Raw genomic sequence first — 20,405 nt, forward strand, 5'->3', positions numbered from 1 at the left:
TTAATAAAACCACTGGCAAGAAGAGATACAACCCAATTCTCTGAACAGCATTCATGAGATTATCTTCCCCACAGTCCCCATTTTAGAATTTTCCTGTTTCTGCAACAAATAAACAGATCCTATATACACAGGCTCCCCCACTACCCAACCCTGATGCATCCCTAGACATTAAGAAACTAATCCAGTTTTTAACAGCAACATGAGACTATGCTGTAATTAAAGTGCATACCACAACAAATATAAACAGCAGCACTGAATTAAGACTGCAGCTACAAACATTAGCTTTGGCATTTCCTTATTGTCCTGGTTTCAGCTGGGATAGAGTTAATTTTCTTCCTAGCAGCTGGTATAGTGTTGTGTTTTGATTTAAGATGCAAATAATATTGATAACACACTAATACGTTAGTTGTTGCAAGCAGTTGAGGACTTTCCAGCTTCTCCTACTGGCCTGCCAACAAGAAGGCAGGGGGCACCCAAGCAGCTGAGAGGGCACACAGACAGGACGGCTGACCCAAACTGGCCAAAGGGATATTCCATACCATATAACATCGTGCTCAGTATATAACTGAGGGAGCTGGCCAGGAGGCAGCGTGGCTCTGGAACTAGCTGAGCATCGGTGGTGAGAAATTGTGCTGTGCGTCACTTGTTTTGTATATATTATTATTATTATCTTCCTTTTTCTGGTCTATTAAAATGTCTTTATCTCATCCCACAAGTTTTACCTTTTTCTTTTAAATTCTTTTCCCCATCCCACTGGGGTGGGGTGAGTGAGCAAATGGCTGTGTGCTTGTTTCAGGCACCTGAAACAAACCCCGCCACTAATTTCTTCTTGTTTTTTATAATCTATTTAATTTTGTGGATTCAAAAACAAAAGCTGAAATAACTAATTCCATCAGAAGGAAACTCATGTGTAACAAGAGTACACCACCCAGACCTCTGCATTAATGTCTAACTGGAATAGCAGCAGTTAAAACAGTAAATCCCTGTGTAGTCTAATAATTAATCTCTGTGTAGATGGTCACTAGTGCACAGGGACAAAGATACACAAATTGTTGTTGGGTTTCTCAAGTACACAGTGACAAGGAAGGAAGACTGTGGAAGATACGTGTGTTTTCTGGTGGGAAAAGACTCCTCGGCTCCATCTTCACCTGCACCACTCTGTCCTGGCCTCGCAGCCTGCCCAGCCCCCATCCATGCCATCCAGCATCACAGCCCTCCTGCCACATCCCCAAAGCCCACCCTGCAGAGCTTGTGTCCCAGGCATACTACCAGTAATCTCAGGCCTTATCACCAAATATTCCTCACTTTCTCTGACTCATAGCACTTTTATCAAACTGTCTTGATTTCCTTTGTTCCCAGTCTTTCTCGTCATATGTTTTGTTGTTTTCTCATTTGAGTTCAGCCTTCTTTTCCCAACAGCTCCTGTACTGGGCCCAGCAACTCTTTATTCTCTCAAGTGTCTGTCCCAACCCATAATCCAGCCCGAAGCCCTAACAATTAATCAAGTCCTTCTTTTACACAATCTGAAGATTCTTCAGAGAAGCAGTGTCCAGTGCTAGTGCTGGTGCCAGTTGATGCTGCTCCAGCAGCGCAGGAGCCTGCCTGTCTCTGGGCACCACGGCGTGACACCCTCCACCATGCACTCTGGACCAGACAGGAGCGGGAGAGCCAGCCTTTGGGGGCTGTTCCCTGCTTTCACTCAGGAAGGTCTTACACAAACATTTATGAAACACAAAGGCAGAAGCAGTAGTCCCTGCGCTATTGTTTTAAGGTGTACAAAATTCTCAGACAGAAGCTGTCCAGAATTAATATCCTAAAATACAGCCTTGTTCACAGTGATAAATAAATTAAAAAAAAAAAAAAAAAGAAAAAAAAAAGAAGTAGATCCATCTGAGACAGACAAACAGCATGAAAAATTCATTCTAAAGAAGGGACAGAGGAAAAGTGAGGTGAGGTGGGGAAAAGATTAACAGGGAGTTACTGATCACTCTCCATAACTGGGAGGCATCACCCCAACCTGGCAGGCAGCATGTTGAAACTCTTTGAAACGCTACAGATAGGCCTAGCAACACCGTTACTCCCAGTGCCACACATTTGCAAGTGCAGGAAAGCTGTCCTTTCCCTGGCATAAACGCAACCAAACACTAATGATTGAGAATGGACAGACAGCACCAAAGCTCAGATCCATTCAGCCCAATGATGTGAGCCAACAACAGCTCAAACCACATGCTGAGTGAAAACTGCTGTTGTGGCACGTGTTTCTCACAAGACCCTTCCAAGCTCCCACAAGCTGCAGGGTAGTGACCCTCGCAGGCACAGCTGGTAGCTTTGGGTTTAATAGGTCTCCACTATATCCTGGCTTTGCTGCCATTATGGGCTGAGCTGGTATTCAGTCTGGCAGGCACTGGTTGTGAGGTTGTGATGAAGACTGATCAGAAAAACAGATTCTTTCGTGACTTTGTCTCCTGTTAGTTTGTAGGTCATCCCTCCCTCCCTATATCCCTCCAAGGTCAAGTCCATTCTTCATTCACACTGTGTTCTCTATTTATCTTGCATGCATTTTCTCCCACCCTTTCTAAATCAATGCAAACTTCTCCTTTTATTGCAGATGCTGTTCTAATGTAGTGAAATGACTATATCCTTCATTTACCAGCAAACCATCAAGCCATATTTGCTTTGGTATTTCTTTTTCAGTAAATGCCTCCAGGTGCTTAACGACTTTTGTTTTCATCCAAATATTCATGCAAAACTTTTCTGTGCTTATTCTCATGTGTTTCTCTATAACATACACTGTTCATTTTTCCTCTGAAAAAAAGCAGAACCACTTTGTAAGCAGAGAATCTTTTATAATATACAACACACTCTGTATTCCTCAGCTTCAATTTCCTGTAACTCATTTTTCCTCAGTCAATTTGGATGCTGATGTCAGCTCCCCACTGAACAAGAAGCTTTATAAAAAAATGAATTGCCTTCTGTACATTCTAGCTACCTGTTTTACGAAATTATAAAAAAGCAAGGCTGGGATACAGATTTCTAGCTTTCCTGAATTCCTTTATTTAATAATGAACATTCTTGCAATGAGGGCCTTCAGGATAATGCACCTCAGGGAGTAGCACAACAGACTTCCTAAGTCACATGTGGCAGAGGTCAGTAGCAAGGGAAAATTAGTGTCATATGATGCCTGTTTTATGCTCTGTGACAAGCGAGTTGCCTGTTTTGTGATATGTTTTTATCAACAAAAACAAATTTAGGACTTGTTGGCAGCTTTGTCAGAGAAGGTTCTGCCTACCCATGTTAATGAAGAAAGGCAGGAAAGCTGAGTAAAAGATCTTTAATTAATACTGAAACAGAGAGTGAAATGTAGGTCACCTTTAATAACCATGTTAGAGTAACAGCTGTGTGTTTCAGTTGTGTAGAACAGTTTTGTCAGTCAAGAGTTCTTCCTGGATACAATTTGACTTACAAAGAAATACTGAGTTAAGGGGAAATACAAGAACTAGAAAGCTGTAACTGAATGCAACTAATAACCAAGGAAAGGAACTTGGAAATGTCCCAAGTGGAACCGAGGAAGGCACAGCATTTTAATACTATCATATAAATATTATGAATGGACTAGAGTCTATAGGGGGAAATGTCTTTTAGTGGAATGAGTATATACAGTGCTAGATAGAAACATCTGAATGAAAAATACACCATCTCAAGTAATATCCCTTAGAATTCTACGTAAGAGCAGCCCAGCCATGTAGTTCATCAGTACCCCATATTCCATAGGAGGAATCTCATCTCTAGTAAGAGTTAGATCTCTTAAAGATGATGAGGATCAGATCATAGCATTAGAGTCCAGAAAGAAGTGTTCAGGCAGCAGCACTACATAGCCACCTTTTATACAGAGGGTCTGACTAAATGCCAACCATGGGAGATAAATCCCGAGGGAAAAAATCCCAACAGTACTGCTGTGAGAGCAAGAGATGTGGGTTGCAGCATATAGAGAGAGTTTACTTGACCCCATTGCTATAACATTACAGCAAATCAGTATTATTCTGCCCATCATATCAAATCAAAAGACAGTCGTCATTCCACATGTAGCTGGAACCAGACCTCTGGATGGATTTTATATTGAATAAGCCCAGAGCAGCCTCAGACAAACTGAATTTCTGAGCAGTATGACAGACTTCTGCATAAAGCAGAATGGCTCTCTTGGTCAAAGAAATTTGTTAGGAGTTTTCAGGGGAAACACTGTGGCAGCTTCTTCCATCTTTCCAGAAACATTTTTCTATGTGACTATATCCTTTACTCTATGTCAGAATATGTAATACTTTGCCCTTGGCTCTAAGGTTAATTGCTCTTTTTTACCAGTACTTTTACAAAATGAAAACATCATTTTACCAGTAGGAAAACCCGTATGCAAGTGATGTCACTTGCTAAAACTTATTCTGATAGAACTACTACAATTCCTTAATAGATATATTCCATAAAAATGAAATCTTCACAGGATCGATTCCCACAGAAAGTGAACAATAAATGTTTTCATGAGGGTTACACTCTGAAGTTCTGCAGAACTACTCCCACCTGAAGTGCCTGGGAATGGCAAAGGATATGTGCAGGATTAGATCTGCAATGTAAGAGGTCTATCTACAGACAAAGACTCAAGTAAATACTGCCTAAAATGCAAGAAGTCTGTCAGATCTAAATGATTAAACAGTGTGCTATGAGGTTTATGTGGTGTTCTATGGATCTAAAAGGTTTATAACCTCTAGGTTATAAAAATTTCTTAAAATGTTACATGCATCTTGACTTGCTATCTCATCGTCTAACTTAAAGGCTCTCCAAGTCTTCCTTCACTTTCTGCTCTCCTAAGGAGATCTTCTAAGTTGCTTTTACTACAGGTTACAAGAGCTAGGTTTGTGGACTGGAGTAACCAAAATGGAGACAGGACTTGGATACTCGATGCTTTTATAAACACATATGTTTATAAACATTGAATATGCTTAGTATGGCAAACACCATTTATATTTTCAGGATAATTTTAACCAACTTTCATGTTTCCATATACACGAAACGAACACAACCAATACATTCAGACCTTTGCCGGAAAGTGAGCAAGCAGGTAATGGGCATTCAGAACAGCTTGGACAAGAGTTTCTATTTCCTGTAAACATTTTTACATACTTTAGATACATTCTCAACAATATTAATTTTAAGATGCTGTCTATTCTTTGCATTTACTGAACTAATTTTTTCATTTCTAATATAACTTTTCCATGGAAATGCACAATCAAGCATAAGCTACCTCTAACTGTTATGCCAAGACAGCAATCCAAACAAATTTGAGGTGAATCTTAAATTACAAAAGCAACTGATAAAGTGACTTAGAGGAGTGGTGGTGTAGAGCAGATCACCAGCACACAATATAGCACATCATCTTCATGGGCCATAACTGTCACATTCCTGGCGTATCATAGTGGGCCAGGCTACATATGAGCAATTCAACTTATGCTTTATCCTAGTGAATTTTCCTATGTAGCAGTACTTCTGCAGCAGCGAAAAGCTGAATGAGTCCAGTGATTATACAAATATTTGAATCTATACTATGTAGACCGTAAAAGCTGGTTGAATGTCACTAACCTCTGAATGACAAGCACCTAAGCAGGAAAAGAACTGATCTGCATTCCCTATGACTAACCAAAAGCAACTTGGTTTAATGTAACAGTATTTCAGGACCAGAGTAGTATGAAGCCATGGACTCAAAACCAGATGATAACAATTGTAGTAAAGACAAACAAGCCTGTAAAACCAGCATCTGATTTCACAACATAAAAAAGTCACAAAAGTGTTAAAGAATTGGGAATAACAAAATGTGGGAGACAAGAAATAGAAAGTAAAATCTACAGGGACAACGCGTTCTGATGTCATACTTTACTTCATTACAAATGCATCCTGTCAAGCTAACAAGAAATCCCTTCATCTCTTGGGGAATTCACCAACTAAAAACAAAACAATTCTATTTTTTAAAAAAAAAAAGGATGGTGGATGGTGCATTTCCTTTTCCTGACAATAGAACTGTAATTCCAGATTTGTGAGATATAAACACAATCTGAACATAATACACCAAGACCTTCATCTTGCTTTGGGGTAGGGCAACTTCAAACAGTATCTTAATTTACACTAACGAATGGTTTGAGCCCTTAGATCAAAAGAAGTAAACTAAGAGGACAAGTACAATATACCTGATAACTGCTCAGAACACAGTTTTCAAAACACGTGCCTTTCTTCCACACAGGAGGCTGACATGGGCTAAAAATAGAGAGACATGGAAAAGAATGGTGCGTTACATTGGCACTTACATTTCCCAAATGTCCTCTGGTAGGTTAGCTGGAATTTCTGTTAAGCTCCTTCCTCGACAATCCACTACATTGTTGCTGCAGGTGCAGGCAGATGGGCAAGTGATGGAACTGGCACTGCACGATGGAGATTCAGACTGGGAACCTGAGACATGAAGAATGTTAAATGTTAGTTTTGAAAAATGATCGGCTGAGATTTTAACAACAAAATACATCAGCCACAGATCCTTTTACTATATTAAGTAATAATTTTACTATATTAAGTATTAATTTATTTGGATTCAGTGAATATAATGTGCTACAAATCAACTGCAGAGAAAATGTGTAAAAGATGACGGTGTTCTTACTCCTTCTCAGTCTCCACTCTATCAATCTCTCTCCCTCATGAACACTTCTTTGGTCCCCTCCATGATCAGCCATATCAATTTATTCAAAGATTTAAAAAATAAGCCTTGAGATCAAGCAGTATTTCCAAAAGTTATCTTTGCCTAGAAGTTTCCATTACACAAACACTCCTTGAGTATTTCTACGTACTGAGAGAAGACTGTCATCAAAGATGACTTACGTTTTTGAAGTGAGGTAACCTGTTATGGCATAAAGACTGGAAATATAAAGCTAGTTTTTTCAAGACAATACAGTAACTGGAAAAACAAAAAGAATTCAGAAAAATATGAGTTCAAACCTTCAAATCCTTGCTTAATCTAATAATTCCACTGAAAGACAAGAAGCTACTTACAGAGCAAAGCTTTAGCATAAAGATGTTGCTCTATATACATTTCTAGTCAATCCATTAGATTCAGGCTTAATTAAGTATCATTAAGGTTTTTTGAAACTGTAGCAATTATGTCAATTTTACTCAAATGGTTATGATTCTTATATTTAAAATTTTGAGATATATATACACACAGACACAGATAAAACTGTTTTGCTACACTAATTGATGTTATCAAGATGTAGCAGTTATTCACTTATTTATGGTGAGTCATATTTCCAAAATACATGTAACACAAGAAACCTCAAGTATCTTTTTGACTAGACACAGAGGGCTGAATGTGAAGGCTCGTGTTGGTAAGAAGTGACAAAATCACAATAGAAACAGGAAAAAATGGTATTTTTCTAGATTACAGTAGATTATAATCACAAAACATATTTGGTCTTTTGGTTGGAAAAATCAAATCATCATCATTGCCAAATCACAAATACATGTGAAAACATGGAAAACTATACACAAAGCTTTACATTCTTGGGGTTTGTCTTGGAAAAGACACATGATCGATACTTTCATAAATCATAACTGCAGGTGACAAAAAGTCAAAAAATAGTTGTTTGCATCAATTTGCAATCCAGTATCATGATGACAATTAAAATTTTATAACAATGGAACATTCTCATAAATTTTCTCTCTTGATTTATGACTACATACCCTCTGGTTTAGCCCTGAATTATGCACAAAGTGAACTCGTATAGCAAGCCTACGTATGTTCCTATGTTTTCAAACACATGTAAACGACAATGAAAAGCTAACATCAGAAAGGCATTCAGTGGAACCTCTAAGTATCATTATTTTGAAAAGCAGATACAGTTTGAAAAGATGTCAGCTGAAAGCTTCTACAGGCTGACTTTACACTTCCAGAGGGAGACCTCCTGGAAAGCAAAAGACAATTACTGCAAAATCATGCCTTCCATTAGAAAGGTATTGAATTCTGATGTGAATTAATTTCTGTTTGTCTGAATTTACCTTAGTTCAAGCAAGCTGTCAAACCCTTTAAATATTATTTTGTAGCCAGGGATGTCAGAACTGCATTATTTTAAAGTATATTGCCTAGTTTCAGGATAAGATCACCATTTCAACTGTGTATAAAATGTTGCCAAATTAAAGTATTGGGTTGGAAATTTTTTTTATTGGATCATCAGCTAACTGTCAGGACAGCAGGAAAAAAATGTGGGTTTCATAGCACTGTATGTGTTTTAAAGATAGCTTTCATCGATGCTAATCAGAGCTATGAGTGACTGTATTTTGGCAGACCAGACCTCAGAACTCCAGTTCAGGCATCCAGAAATTAGATTTTCAGAGGTAAGGACCATCTTGAAATAAATGGATCTCACAGGACATTTGTGGCATGGGTAGGAGTCAAATTCATTCTTTATGTGCGTGGGCAGCTGCTTTCATCATGACATGATCCTAATGATCCTTTCTCTTTGCTAAAATATCCTGTCTCATTTATAGTCCACTTTCCAACTTCTGTGACAGCTGCAGATAAGGAGTTTACCAGCAACAGTCTTTTATCTCAACACAGAGCTGGTTTCAGTACTAGAGCGGCTTCACCCTATGGAACCAACTGCGCAAAAAATCCACCATTAAAAAAATAATTTAATAATGTAATTAAAATCTAAATCCTAACACATATGGCCTAAACAATCAAATTCATATTTATCAGGCAACCTGAATTTTGAGTTGTTCCAGTTTCAAAATCTTATTAGACATTGTCTTAACAAAGTCTACATATGTGACCATGTGCTAATAAGTTGTAGCTATTTGAACTAAACAAACAAAAAAACCCTTCACTAATTAAATATGCGTAACAGGCAGGACAAGCAGCTCTCTTGAGTCTGTCTTCTGGCTATAGCAATGCAGGGCAGACATACCATCATTGTGAATTAATAGAATTCGTTCAAAATTAATGGTGCTTTGCCGCATATCACCAACAGCACTGCCAGCTCAGCCTTTCATGGAGTCTAATGTTTCTGTAAGATTTTAACTGTGACTGCTTCCAAAAGTAGCTTATATTGCTCCAAGATGCACACAGGCCTCTGTTATCTTTGCATAAGAACAAGAGGATTGTTCTTACAACCTGATCACATACATTTTACATTTTCTCTTTGTCTGCCTACATTGTGGTGCAATGCCCAAAACAAAATGAAGAATGAGGGAAGTGCAAACAAGCTATTGCAAGCTTTTAGGGACAGAGAGAAATTATCAAACTGGGAAGAAACACCTCAGAGCAATCCTTGCTCTCTGGGAGGCAAAAAGAAAGTTGGCAGCAAGGTCAAGTCTTCCACACACTCTTTATCATCACAGATCTGACGTGCTTTCTGAAGAGGCTTTGTAGCAAGGGGAAAACACATTGTGCACAGTTATAACACTACAAGGTATTCCTGTGGGTTCAAGAGGCAGTAATACACTCCCTTTGCATTAGGGCACAAGATCAAAAAACCCGACATACTGCCAGTTGGAGTTTTAAGAGTCTGTTCCTGACTCTACTGAATCTAAATCAACAGTGGAAGATTCAGTGGAAATCAGCTTGTTACCTCCACATTTTGTGTGACACAGCATTGCAGAATACTCTACACTACACTCTACACTAAAGGAATAGTTTGAAAGTAGGTTGTTATGTAAAGTCCTCTGAAAAGGGAGAGAAAAGACAGAAACACCAGTCTTCCTCGCACAAAAAGCAGGTAGCAGCAGTAACAAGGTGATAATTAATATCATACTACAGTTAAATATCGCGGAACTTTCCAGCAACTTTTTGAATGGAAAGGCCAAAAGGTAAGAAAGAACATTATTTGTGCTGCCCACTAAGTCTTTTGGATCCTCTCCAAACAAACACCTGATATATAGTTGAGTCCTTTTATTTACCCTGAATTTGGACCAGAAAGCATTTACCTGTGATTTTCCACTACAAAAGAGGAACTTTTATGTGAACAGAATTTTGATTTATGGGGCTAGTGAGTAAAACAAATAACCAATTAATTTACCAAGGAAGTACATGATGTCAAAATAGAGAGAGAAAGCAATATAATGTCCTTATTCTTAGCACAGATGCAACCGAAATAGGATGAAAAAATAACATCTCACACTGAAAGAAAGTAAAGTAAAAAGTAAAGAAAGAGGCTGACTTTGTGTGGACTCTATTTTCAACATATAATGAGTGATCAGTTTTCTCATTTCACTTAAAATAGGATGGAAAAAGGAGTATTTTTATAAACTTAATTTCTCATTATAAGCTTGAATTCTCTGAGTGCTCCAAAATCTCTGGTACTCCTGCCAGAATAGACTGATATTTATCAGAGTTGACTGATATTTAGTGCTCAGAGTAAAAATACTTTTGATTCCATGCTGAATACAGCCCATTATATTTGGTGATTTTCTTTCTTCTTCATGATCAAAAGTAGATCCAGACCGTAGATTTCTGAAAACTTTAATGAAATAAAAAGACTTTATGCATAAACTGTTACCATTATTATCAAATGCTTTTGCTTATGTTATTCCTTTGCAAAGAACAAAATACTGCATTACACACCCACACTCAGCAGGCATCTAGCACGTATTCCATCAGCTCTCACACAAATGTCATCTGTTAAGGTAAAGTTTTCTTGAATAATCCTATAAACAGAATTTCAAATCTGATTTGGATCTAACTGCTTCAATTAAATGAGTATCTATTGTTAGCTCCATTGCAGATCTATAGAATTAAAGCACAAAAAAATCCAAGACGGTTTAATCAGTTTAATGTTTGTATAGTTGTGGAGAGCTGGTAAAGAGAGGACTGGTCAAGAAAAGAAGTCTAAGTAGGCTATGGAATTTAAAGTTCTTAAAATTAAAATTTGGGTATGATTTTCATAGGTATGCAGAGTATAAGCATACAGATAGATGAAGGGCCCCAAGTCAATACAGTCTCTAAAGCAGGATATTTGACATCTAAAAATGAATTTTCCTTTTGCTGCCAATACTTCTTCAAAAGAAAAGACACAGGAAAAGCAAAAATATTTCAGAATTCTTGTTTGTGTCCTTCACAAGTGCAGTAAACTCCTTACAGAGTGAACGCAACAAAAGGAAATGGCCATGCACAAGCCAGCTGCATTTATATTCTCTCCCTTCTGAAGTTGTTCTTACTATCTGTCATCTTGTCATTTCAGATTTTTTCTTACACAGCAGCACTAGTTCACCATGTTAATTATATTTTTCTCTAAGAGATAAAAATCATCAACTCAATTATACATTTTGCTATAAAAAACTAACAAAATGTGGAAGCTAGGATAGGAACACAATTAACAAAATTACTATGCTTTTCGTGCCCGATGTAATGGAATGACAGCCTGAATGATTACAGTAGTTAATATCTGGCATACCATTAGCCTGCACCACTTTATTTTATAGTCTCAGACTATGGGTTAGGGGGAGAGAGGAGACAGGGGAGAGACTTAGGACCCAGCAGTTTACAGTGAAATTCAGTGCTTTTTTCAAATAAGCATCTTATTGGCCTCTAGCCTTTTAAGAGCAGCAAATAGACTGATACTACAATTAGAATAAAATGGTTATGGTGTATAAATGAACAGTTTAAATGTCACAGGCATTTAAAATAAATTTTACAATGACTAAATAAACCAAATAATCTCATTTGCACTGACACCCAATTACGGCACATTAAGTAGTGTGCTTTATTACCTCCGCACCTAACCAACTGCCTTTGCAGCCGTTCTTTTCCACCAGCAAAATGTTAGTTATTTGCAAAAAATATTAATGGATTTTAAGATAAATCTGACAGGATTTACCGGCTAAAAATTTGTGGTGATGCTAAATCATTTTAAATATAGCAGACATGAAATTATCGATCGATAAACAAAACACTACCAGTATTGCAGATTTGTGGATATATTATGACCTTTTGTGGTTTAATTAAATAACCCATTGGAACTTCTTACTATGCTAGACCATCTGAAATCAATTACTACTACAGGAGCTACAGTTTTCACAGTCATACAATCTCAAAAAGATACCTAAAGCAGATATATTGCTCCTGATTGGTGTTTGCATCCCAGTACTACAACACACTCCTGTGTGCACAGTTCTGCAGAGAGATATGGGCAAGTCAATCACACTAAATATGTGCAAAGTTAACATTCCTTATTGATGGCAAATATTCCACTAATGGAGAAAAATGTGTACAAATGCGTTTATTCTACAGGAATGTGCAGCAAATGGTTTATGCAAATATTTCCATCTATGGTTGTTCAACAGCTTTTTGCTGAGCACAGCATTAAGTATTTATGATTAGTGACTTGAGCCCCCAATTGATGATGTTAATACCATCAAGTTCATGATATGCAAAAATTTGCTAGTCATGAATATTCATTATTGGATTCAAGTTCACTGTTTTGCTAAACATTCCCAAACAGTAAATTTATCTGTTAAAAATTCGTGACACATGAACACAAATGTTCTGCAGGCAAAGTCAACATCAATTGGTTTACAAACAAATATTGAGGTATGAAAAAGGAAATACCCAATTGTAGTTTAAGGAAGGTCTAGTGTAATGAATGAAGCCTATTTTAATGTACAAAACTTACTTTGCATGTTTCAAAATATATCAGTAAAATAACACCATTGAAAATCAGACCTAACTTCCCATTGTTTTACCTAAAAGCACTAATATTGCAATTATTTAATTAACAGTAATAGCACCAAAATTGTATGGAACACTTCTAAACAAAATGGAAGAAAGCAGAACAAAGAAGCAGGCTCACCTGAGATCTAATAGGTAGATTTGCTCTTCTGAAGGATTAACAAAACAGAATCTGTGACACAAGTCCTTTCAAAACTATGACAAAGTTGTTTTTCTTTCAGAGAAACTATATTCCATTTAAGTCTTCCATAGGAGGGATTGAAAAGGTAGAGTTTGAACATCTCCTGTGCCCTATGCCCACTGTGAGCCTTTCTCCAGCCTTGTCAACACAGGCATTTTCTCCTAAAAGCAGCCAGAACTTTCTGACTATTGCACCATAAGGAAGGCTGTTAGCATGTCTTTGGTTCTGTGGGTTTGTATACTATTTGCTCTTCCAAAACAGGCTAAAGTCTAAAAAAATAATGCTACTAGATAGTCATAAGAGATGTAGTGCTTCTGCAGTTCAAACAGCATCTATGCACAGTAATGTCATTAAAACCAATTCCACAATTTGTATCAGCAGTCTGGAAGGTGCATACGAAATGACATTTAAAAATAGGTCCAGAAATAATACAGTGAACTTATAAATATATTCAAGCTTAAAAATGAAGAGGAAGACAAATTATTTAAGTGAAAGGATACCACCTGTACAAGGTTAAATGATAGATAACGGTCATGATCAATTGTAAGCCTATGAAGTGAGTGCAGTTCTGGAATGGTCTTCTGAACACGTTATCCATTAAAGAACCTGAACTGTTTCGCAACAAAGTTTGATAAAAGTCACGGAAGGGATGGGAATAGTTTAAGACTATGCTTTGAATCCCAGGGTTTGATTTGCTGGCATTTGAAGACGAGTTCTAAACACGACTTGATTTTGTTGGACTGCATGTTTGCCTTTGCTCCCTGTGTCCTGCCACAGCTAACACAGGACTTTTCCCTGCCTCAGCCCAAATGCTGGTCTCTTCAGGAAGAGGAGGAAGCTAGGATTCACTTCAGTCAGAAGCACTACAGCGTGGCACAGCTATTCAGAAGATGTCAGGCAGAATGTGACATTTCTCCTGATAAGGACACCTGAGGGGTCCAGCCTGGTCATGAGTTCACCCAACGGCCAGATCTGGAGTGAGGAAACACTTTTTTCCAGATGAATGGGCAAGGACTGAAGAGAGTGAGGAATCGTCCCCTTCCCAGAGCCACCTCAGAATTCCTTGGACCAAATTCTTTGGCATTTGGGACACACTAAGGAACGCAGGGCAATAGCAACCTTTCTCACCTTTTTCCTGAGACACGCTGAGGCTGCTGCCTTTGGTCTTTTGCAAGAGACCTCTGGTGCATTCAAGCTCTTTATGGTACCTGGAACTTTTAGAATAAAATTCTTACAGATCTTCTGAGCTAAACACATTTGCCTGCATTTACAAGGAGGCAGGAGATCCCTTCAGTTTTGGTACAGGGTATTTGTGCCCAGGCGCTGGCAGCGGGGCTGCAGGGGCCTCTCTGAGGAGAGGCTGGGGCTGCCCCGGGCCAGTTCTGGCCAGTTCCAGCTGGTTCCAGCCAGTTCCGGATGGTTCCAAGCAGCCCTGCTGCAGGCACAGCTGAGCGGGTCAGTGAAGCTGGTGGTACCTCTGTGAAAGTGTATTTGAGAAAGGGCAAAAAGGTGTCAGGCAGGAAGGAGTGAGGAAAAAAGTGTGAGAAACAGCTCTGCGAGCAGAGTCAGAGAACAAGAAAGGGGAGGAGGCGCTGGAGCAGATCTTGTTTTCTCCCTGAGGAAGCGGAGTGAGAGCAGCTGGGTGGGCGTCCGGCAGCTGGCCACTGTCCGCCCACCACAGTTTTAATGCAACTATATAACATCACTAAATTTCATTGGCAATAAAACAGAAATTCACATGAACCTGATATTGACTGAATGCAACTTTGTATTTGCCACCTATTCATTTATGGAATTCTGCAGTCATTTTATAAGCAGCTCTATGCTTTTTTTAATTACTCTTACTGAGTATCCATAAACATGTTGCCAATCATATACGTGGATCGAACAGAAGAAGTCTACAGATTTCATACAAAGGCTTGGCTACGTACTCCAAGTCAACCCTGTTCCTTCGTATTTAACACCGCCGCTCTCTGTGAACTAGCTCAGAGCAAGGCTGTGGTACTGAGCCGTGCCATGACAGACCACCATGATGCATTTCCGTTGTATACCAAAATATGACCAACTTACTAGGAATAAAACCAGCCACCGGTTTTGGACATTAACATAAAACCTAAGTACTTTATTATTCTTACAGCAACAGTTCAAAAGCTCAATGGCTGAATAATTACAGCCCAATTCACCATCATTAAAGCAGCATTAAAGAACTACACGCCCTGCTTTGGGGAAAAGAGAATGCCAGAACAAAGGTAATTATACTGAAAAGGTACGACATCATTTTCGGATAGTAAAAATAAACTTACAGTAATTCAAAGCAAATACTTGACGTTGGTCTTCAAAGAAATATTAAGTGCCTTAATAAATACATATTTATCCCTCAGACTTGCAAGATAGTCCCCCAAATAAAAAACACCATATGTGGCATCTTACATATGAAGCAATTCAAGAAGTAAATTCTTACAGTATGAAACAATGTAACTGCTAGTGCCAGAGCCAATTTAAAATTGTAAGAAGAAACTTAATGGAAACAGAAAACAAAGAAACTCTGATAAATAGCAATTAGTACCTCTCCAAACCTCCTATAGGGCGTCATTCAAGGAGCAACTACCAAATGCACAGTATTGAAACGTTTCCTTAGACCATGTATCAGTGTAAGTTTGTGGTAGCAAGTTATAATGGGAGGTAAAAATTCCATCAGAGTTCTACAAAAAGTTTCTAGAACCAAATTTAAAGCACAATTTTTACCAAAAAGCTTTAAAAGTCCTACAACGCTGAAAGTCCTGCATAAACTCCATCTTAAGAATACTTATTGAGTCTGTTGATGGTCACAAAAAGCATGAACCAACTTAACAGTGAGGAAAAATATATTATTTGTCTAATATGACTCACGGGTCACTCTTTTGGGAAGAGGTCAGAGTTCGGTGAAATGGTGAAGCTCACTTCCAGAAGCAATAAAACGGCTCTACAATGAGGATGTCCCACACGGCAGAAAGTGACCACTGACAGGCATAGAGAAAAAGGCCACTGCCTCCCACTTTGTTTATCCAGCTTCCTGTGGCCATTAAAGCTAAGGGGCATTAGCAGCCCTTCTCTGCATGAACTGGGATGGACTGCATGGAGAGAAACTGCTCTGCTCCCTCAGGAGCAATTGCTACTGCCCAGCACGAGCAAAATCTGCGTCATTAGCAAATAGTCCGCCCTCCTCTTTAGCTTCCAGGGAGCACCGATCTTCCCTGTTGGCAGTACCTCCACGTCCCATGTTGAAAGCAGCAGACCTGCTGCTAGTTATGCAGATATACTATTGCACAGTCTTTTAAATAGGAGCAGATGGGGGGAGTTCCTTTCCCCACACACTTTCTCTTTGGCATCTTCTGAATGTTCTCATTAAGATACTAAGCTTGAGGAGTGCTGTTTTATTAGTTACTCATTGTTGGTTTTCTCCTCAACAACATGCTATGAAGTTATTAGGAGAAAAATGGAGCAAGACAATCTACTGAATTTTGTGTTCTGGGCCAGAGAGTAACAGCTATGTTTTAAGACGGCTTGACCTCACCTAAAAAAATAAATCTGCTTCCTCATTAGGGCTTCCAGTGTGCATTAAGCAGCAGGAAGCTAACATATTTTCCTCTTTATTATACCTCAGCTGCAGTCTCACCATATGAATCAGAAACTCTAGATCTTCAACTGAGATTTGGATCAATCCACTATTTTCTTCAAATCAGTATCAGTTTATTTAGCCAGAAATCACTAGACACTTGGCTCTGGTAATGATTTCTCTCATGCATCAATTTCAGACTGAATTTTAACTTATTTAATCCAAATTATGCATCTTGATTTTCTTCAGGTTCATGTAGATCCTCTGAATGAGAACTGAAGATCAAGAACCAGAGAAAATGGTTTCTAATGAAAAAGAAAATGATGTATGAATCCAACTTCCTTCTCCACAATGCTTGTTTCATTATTAAAGAAAACTATCATAGAAAAGTACTTAAAATCACATATTTTACACTTAAACTTTGCTAAATTTCATATCGCAAGACATACAGGACAAATCAGCTCCAAATAATTTCCAGTATTTTAGAATCTGGTGCTTCTTACATGAGAACAGCATGAAATCATTAACTATTAGAAATATCAATCTCTGGTCCAGTCTAAGAAATCTCATCCAATCTTCATACTCCATTGTAAACGCTGTCCACTGTAAAATCCCTCAAGCTACTGGCCCAAACTATAACAAATCTGTATCAGCCCGCACCTTCAGAGTCAACACTGAGTCCTAACATACTGCCTCAGAATTGGCAGCAACAGCACAAGAGAAAAATCATCTTCCACCACCCTCCAAAATCAACCCGCAGGCTCTGCCTGCTTATCTACCAGATAGTCTCTCCGCAAGCACCCAGTCGAGAACTGATGGCATTGGTGTGAGCTGTTCTGACAGCAGCTAGCTGAGGACAGCAGTGGCTGAAGTATGCTACACGTCACAGTATGAGATACAATGCTCCTGAATGCATCTGCTTTATTCTTAGATACGCAGTTCAGATGCGTATTTATTTTCTCATGTATATACTTAGGAAAAACAGAATGATTCATCATTGTAAAAAAAATCCAAATGGGGTTGCTCAGTGGGTCCTGCACAGAGCTCTGAAGAGACCCAGGTGCTGCTGATGGTACAACTTCATGAACCCACTGCCTCAGTTTGCAAAGCTTTACAGCCACACTAATGCAGGTGAGAAACACATTATAACTTGACATAAATGATCAATATGTAGATTAATTTAAACTTCAGTAAAAGCAGATAGAAGAAAAACCAAAAAGCCATAATAAAACTTACATGAGAGGAAAATGAAATAAAATTACTATCCTGAGGAGGTCAGAGGAGGACAACAGACAGACAAATAGGCAGAGAGAGAGTGTGTGTTTGAGAGACAGGCTTAGAGTTAGAGAAAGAGAAGCCAGTTCAACAGTGAAACATCTGAACATGGGAAGGAAGCTGGGTTTGATCCAGGCAAAGACTGGAAGGCTCTAAGAGGTACCGAGCATAAGCCAGCACCCCCAGATGCTTCTCTGCTAGCTAAGGGAATATAGAAATAAACTTCCCAAGGATGAGAGTGCAGGTGGCATTTCAACTGACATTAAGTCTTTGCTTAGTGCACTGTTTCTCTTCTCATGGCAACATGACAGTGCATTGCAAGGTTATGGTGGAGAGGATAAATACATCATGCTACCTGCAGCACACCAACAGGGGTGCTTATCCTCGGGTGCCACACAATTTCCCTTTCTAGAGCATACTGACCTGTAGGAGACTGTCTCACCAAACACATCCTGGAGCTCAATAAGCGGCTCTGCAGGAGGAAGAGTCTGCTTGGAGATGTCTTTGGGAGCAGATGGCTCTAAGGCAAAGGCCCAGGAAGGCTGCTCTGTCAGGGGTGACTCTGGAGGAAAGACTCTTCTACGAGGAGGGGACAGCTTGCTGAAGAAGCCAGCCAGAAGGCTCTGGTGGGTGACAGGACTGCCAGCAGTATTCACTGCTCTCCCCTGATGGTGAGGGGCCATCCAGTTCCAACCCTGCTCAGTTCTGTTAATGACCTCTTCCCTGCCTCCTCAGCAACACAAATCCAATTAGACATATTTGCAAACCTTTCTCCAGGCAACTGTGCACTATTTAATCCTACAAATTTACCTATGGTTCTGAGCCAAATGCTCATGGGCATGAAGAAATGAAACCTGGAATAGCTCTTCCACTGCCTACAATTTGCCTACAAGTGCTGTTTGAATTAGCATTTTTATAATTTATGTGCACAAGCTGAACAACATTTTAGAAAGACTCTCAGTTTACACAAGTATATCTACATAACTCTGACTTCAGCAACATTATCTTGAGAGACTTTGCACCTAGTGCTTACAAACATCACTGTACAGGACTGGTAGCATAGTGTCCAGGATGAATCAAGCAACTGCGCTCCAGTTATGGCACTTCTCTATCAGTGGTTCACTTTTTCTTTTCCAACTTATGCTATTCCTTGATATGCAGCATTCAAAATTTGTTTCCAAAGGAACATTTGTCATAAAATTATAAAAAAACTCAACCCTATTTTTGCATAAAGAATAACCAGAAGTCAGCTTTTCAAGGATGTTTTTCTTCTTTCCCCAAATTATTTGATTGATTCTCCTCTTTCTGCTTTGAAGCATGCAAAGGCACAAGTTTTGAACTGGAGTGCTCTGATGAAACCATTTTACAGTGAGGAAAAGCTGGGTTTTCTTTTGCAGTGATGATATTCCCACTGCCATAAAAACACAAGTGCTTGAAATGTTGAGCCGATGTTTAAACAGAGTAGTTCACTACATTGTATTTTAGCTCTGTTAAAAACCTTTTCTCTTTTGGAATTCATAGTCTGCCCAGAAAACTCTGTTTAGATGAGTTCTGTCCACATTACATTTCTCATTCAGCAATTATGATCTCCTCTCCTGATTTGAACAATGCTTTTTCCTTCACTTCATCAAAAACCCAAATAGCTGAACTCATGTCCCATCTAAAACTCTTCATTTCATAAGAAAGAAATGCTGTGGTTACATCTTTGGTAAAATTAGATTGTGCTAATAGCTTAATTAATTTATCCATTTCTTTTATCCTTTCTCTCCAAGACTGTTAGACTTCTAAACTTTTCTTTTAGTTAAACTTCTGATGTAATTTATCAGCTATTCTGGGCATCCTCAAATCTGCACAACTGCATAGAAGCTGCTCAGCACTCTTGAAAACCATGTCACAAAAGTCACTGATGCCCAACTTCATTTTCCATGTGTCCATAAGATCTCCTGCACACCTCCAGGGCTAGGCATTAATTTACCACCCATGATACAGCTAAGGGGATCAAACCCTTATTCTCTAAGTACAACTGTTTCTCTCTGTCACGTGTAAATGAAACTATAGAAAAAAGGCATCCCTGAAAACATTTCTAGCACGAGCACTTGTACTGTATTTCTGCCAGTCAACCCCTGTATCAGGAGGATAAAGTTTCAGGGCTCACAGGCTGTAAGAGATAAAGAACACAATACTACAAGACTCACAATCTATCAAGACGAGGACTCTCATCCACTTCATAACAAGCTCCCTGTGTTACTTACCAATTGGCCTGCAAAACTGTCTCCAAACTTGTGTCTGGTATCTTCCTTTTTTTTTTTTTTTCCCCCACAGCATACACACTGCCATGCCTCTCTGCCAGATCTCTTCCTTTCAGCCAAATTCAGAGATTTCTTTTTCCAATTTTTCTCTATTTCTTTCTTTCTTTTTCTTCTTCTTTTAAGAAAATGCATTTCTATCACAAAAGAGCCAAGTGCGGTTCCAGAGACTTGATGAATAGGCCCAACATATAGACACATGGTTTTTGAGTTGGCCATGTATCATCAGCCTCATTTATCAGTGTGGAAACTTGTAGAACAGAGAAGTGCATTGGCTCCCTGAGAATCCTGTTTCAGTCCCTG

At 38.9% G+C, this 20,405-nt stretch overlaps 1 protein-coding gene across 4 annotated transcripts in view; it reads right to left on the bottom strand.

Moving 5' to 3' along the window:
• Positions 1-20,405, bottom strand: part of SLIT3 (slit guidance ligand 3) — a 528,889-nt gene that overhangs the window by 183,375 nt on the left and 325,109 nt on the right. For all 4 annotated transcript variants that reach the window (XM_054841901.1, XM_054841902.1, XM_054841900.1 and 1 more), the window contains one exon: positions 6,345-6,486. In XM_054841901.1, coding sequence (XP_054697876.1) covers positions 6,345-6,486 — 142 coding nt within the window. The remainder of the gene's footprint in view (positions 1-6,344; positions 6,487-20,405) is intronic.

This window comes from Grus americana, chromosome 14 (assembly GCF_028858705.1).
Source record: "Grus americana isolate bGruAme1 chromosome 14, bGruAme1.mat, whole genome shotgun sequence".
Taxonomy (NCBI): domain Eukaryota; kingdom Metazoa; phylum Chordata; class Aves; order Gruiformes; family Gruidae; genus Grus; species Grus americana.